The 3,792-nt window shown below is 43.1% G+C and overlaps 1 protein-coding gene across 7 annotated transcripts in view; it reads right to left on the reverse strand.

Annotated features, from left to right (window-relative positions):
* Positions 1–3,792, reverse strand: part of CIT (citron rho-interacting serine/threonine kinase) — a 137,118-nt gene that overhangs the window by 109,744 nt on the left and 23,582 nt on the right. For all 7 annotated transcript variants that reach the window (XM_019506781.1, XM_019506778.1, XM_019506776.1 and 4 more), the window contains exons 7-8: positions 3,228–3,431; positions 2,668–2,821 (exon numbers count right to left, since the gene is read on the reverse strand). In XM_019506781.1, coding sequence (XP_019362326.1) covers positions 2,668–2,821; positions 3,228–3,431 — 358 coding nt within the window. The remainder of the gene's footprint in view (positions 1–2,667; positions 2,822–3,227; positions 3,432–3,792) is intronic.

The following is a 3,792-nucleotide window of genomic DNA, read 5'->3' on the forward strand; positions in this document are numbered from 1 at the left end:
GTAAGACTTTATTTTGAGCTATTATGCAATTGCCTCTATGTACACTATTAAAAAAAAACATAAATCAGGACAGAAATTTTTTTTTAAATATAATTAAAATATGTTATAGTGGATCATTGATTTTCAGTATATGATGTTTTTTATCTATAATTTGTTAAATTATATCATCTGAAATATTTTGTGCGTGCAGCCCTTGACAGCCCACCAAAACACGTTATGTGGCTCACCAACCAAAATAACTGCCTACCCCTGACAGGTGGTCCTATAAAAGATATCACCCTAAGAAATCCTTGCCTCTCACATAATTTATGGACCATCATGACTACATCATAACTCTTACACTACCATAAACTATCCAGGAAATTTGCTCCTCAGTTTATTAAGCGTCAATGTGTTCAACTCCTTTAAAAACATAAGAAAGATACAATTCATGACCCAAGATCATTTGATTTAGTTAATTGTAAACAATGTTCCAAAAATGATAGTTTCAGAGACCGAGATGGTTTGCGGAGTACTTGCTTCTCACATGGTACTAGTGCCTCACTATTTCCAGCTGCCAAATAGAATTATTTTCCTGATATTACAACCACTGCTTGCATATACAAGTATTTGTCATAGGGGTTTTCTAAATATAAGAAGGTGGCTTATGTAATTGTAAACAGTAGTATTAACAACGAAAAAGAAAAACATAATCCTTAAATAGATGTCAGTCTACACCAAGAAAGAGTTAGAGAATCCTTGTACTAATTAATTTCTAGTAGCAAAAACTCCATTCTTTACTCTGATCCTGACACAGCCTTGGCTGTGATGATATAATTGAGGATGGTCCTGCTTTGAGCAGTGGATTGGACTAGATGACCTCCTGAGGTGCCTTCCAACCCTCATTTTCTATGATTTCATGACATAAGTTTATACACAGAGAAGATAAAAGGAATATGGTTCACATAATAAACTGAATCACAGTGGAGGGAAAGAGAGAGAGCTAAAAAAATGTCCCAGTCAAAGTGAAGACAGACAAACTGGAGTAGGAAAAAGTTGCAGCCATCCACATTTTTACAGAGAGGCAAAAATTGGAAGGGATCTTCTCAGTCACCAGTCCAGTTCCCTTTTATTGTAACCAATCATATCATGTCATCCCATTCATAAAATTATCAAACTCTATCTTGTGCTTTTTAAAATTCTCACCTGTACAACTGTAACTTGCAATTTATGAATGCCTCCTATGCACAAAACAGAGAAAAATAATAGTTCTGCAAAACACATCTGCTCTCATACAGTTATACTGCTTTTTTTGTAAAGGTGGACTGAGATATCAGTCGCAAATCAGATCAGCACCAATGAAAGGAAAATTAATATGATCACCTATTGTCTTTTTTTGGCCAATGTAGCCAATGTCACCGATAAATGCTGCATGCCTGCATGCGGCCAAGAATGCAGCCAGGCAGCTTGGAGAGCAGCATCCAACCAGTAAGTCTCTGGAGGGTGAAGAGGCATGGGGAAGGGAAGGGGCGGGGGGCACATTGAGGCCTCTACAGTAAGGGAAGGAGTGGGGCAGGGGCAAGTGCTGCCCAGACAGGGCAGTGAATGGGACCCTGGGGCAGGGCTCAGGAGGGAGATGCAGGCGGCTCCCCACAGCTGCGTGCACCCCTGGGGGAGGCATGGGGAGCACATGCCCCCTGGATTTGTACACGGGGCAGAGGCAGGCTTCCCACTATGGGCTCAGGGCCGGGGGCTGTAGCAGCCTCTTCACAGTCGGGGGGCTAGGCCGTGATCGGGAGCGGGGCAGGCTCAGTTAAAAGGGGTGGGCAGTGGCAGTGGTGCTAGGACAGGTGGCTATAGTCCCCAACTCCCCTCTAGCACCGCTCCTGCTCAAGGTACTCCACTCTGCTGCCTCTCCCTCAGGAGCCCCATGCTGTAAGGCAGGCAGAGGGCATGCGCCCAGCACAGGGCTCCCAAGGGAAAGGCAGCAGAGTGGAGTGCCCTGAGCAGGGGCAACACTAGGAGGGGCTCGCAGGGCTATGGCCACCACAAGATTCTTTGTAGCCCCCCTGCGTAGCCACCCCTTCCATCACCACTGCCGCAGTTCACCCCATGCAGCTGAGCCTGTCCCACTGCCAGCCCTGGCCCAACCCCATCCCCAATGGGAAGAGGCTGGTGCAGCCCCTGGCCCCAAGCTTGCAGCCCGCCTCCGCCCTGCACACAGATCTGGGGGGTACATGCCCCCCATGCCTTGCCCAGGTGGTGACCACAGTGATGGGGCGCCACCCCTCACTCCCCCTTGGATAAGCAGCCTACAGTTCTGTCCCACGCCCTGCCCTGGGGTTCCATTCACCGCCTTGGCTGGGCAGCACCTGCCCCACTCACTCCCTAACCGTGAGGGCCTTAATCTGCACCCACCCCCCAAGCCCCTTCCCCCAAACAGACTTACCGGCAGAATGCTGCTCTCCAAACTGCTAGGCTGCATTCCTGTAAATCAGCTGTCAGATCAGTATCGGCCGATATGGCTTGGTAATAATTGGCTATTGGTATCAGTCAAGAAAATCATACACCCCTACTTTTTTGTGAATAAGGATTCAGCTCAAAAGCAAACCAAATGTTCATTTTACTTATGTTCCTATGTTACTAAGATTTCAGGACCTATTTTTTATGTAATATTATTCTACTTACAATTGCGGACGTTATTCCAGTCAATTTTAGAGAAAAATGGATGGCAGCAGAGCCCCTCATAACCTAGTCTCTCTTTCTGCCCACAGAGCAGACTCTGGATCAGATCAAGAAATTCATTACTGACTTTTACATCCTCTGGAAACTTCAGAAATCTCTGTATTTGAAACAAAAATACCTCTGCTCAGTAGGAAAATAAAACCAAAAATGTATAGGTTCTTAAGGTTCATAATGTTTAGATATGCCCAAGAATGTAAGTCCAAGGTGCGAAAAAAATGTTCTACTTTGTGCCAACATCAAAATCTGACAAAAATCAATATTACTGCATACTGCAAAGAAATCTTTTTTAATTTATGCACTATAGATAGCAATTTTAGATACTACTTCTAAAAATAATTTACATTCCAAGAGAACATGAAAATCATTTTCAAAATATGGCAATCACAAAACTAGAATATGACATAGTGGCACAAATCCATCCACCACCTCCCTCTTCCATAGAAATATATAGGGTTTTAGTTCTACATTTCTTTACACTGAAATAAGGAATGGTCTCACTGTACCTGGAAGTTCATGATATTATTGAAGGTTTTGGCTGAAGTGCCTTCAGTGAATGGAGATTTCCCATAAATCATTTCATATGCAATGACTCCCAAAGACCACCAGTCACACTCAGGACCATACAAAGCCTTGCCATCCCCATTCAGCACTGTTAACACTTCTGGTGCCATGTAATCTGGGGTACCAACAGGCAGTTTGGCATTAATCTGGAAACAAAGAAACAGCAGGTAAAATGACAAGCCTTTCTAGTGAGCATGTTTATGCCACCAAAATTACTTTTCACCTTGCTTATAAAGACAGACAGACAGGCATCAGGCAGACATTCCCTGACTCTTTAAGTAAATTTATAAGTAGAGGCTCTCTCAGAAATGAGAGAGTAAGATAATCAACCGAGTTATCATCAGGGATCCTGGTTTTCTCTGGTAAATAAAAAACCCCCGATTTTTAGATTAAAAAAAGTAACCCAAAATCCACATTTTTCCATGATTAAAATGAAATGCCACTAATATTATATATATAAAAAATCATTTTAATCATGGCATTTCATTTTAATCATGGAAAAATGAG

Source organism: Gavialis gangeticus, unplaced genomic scaffold (assembly GCF_001723915.1).
Source record: "Gavialis gangeticus isolate Ggan-Ray unplaced genomic scaffold, GavGan_comp1, whole genome shotgun sequence".
In the NCBI taxonomy this organism is placed as follows: domain Eukaryota; kingdom Metazoa; phylum Chordata; order Crocodylia; family Gavialidae; genus Gavialis; species Gavialis gangeticus.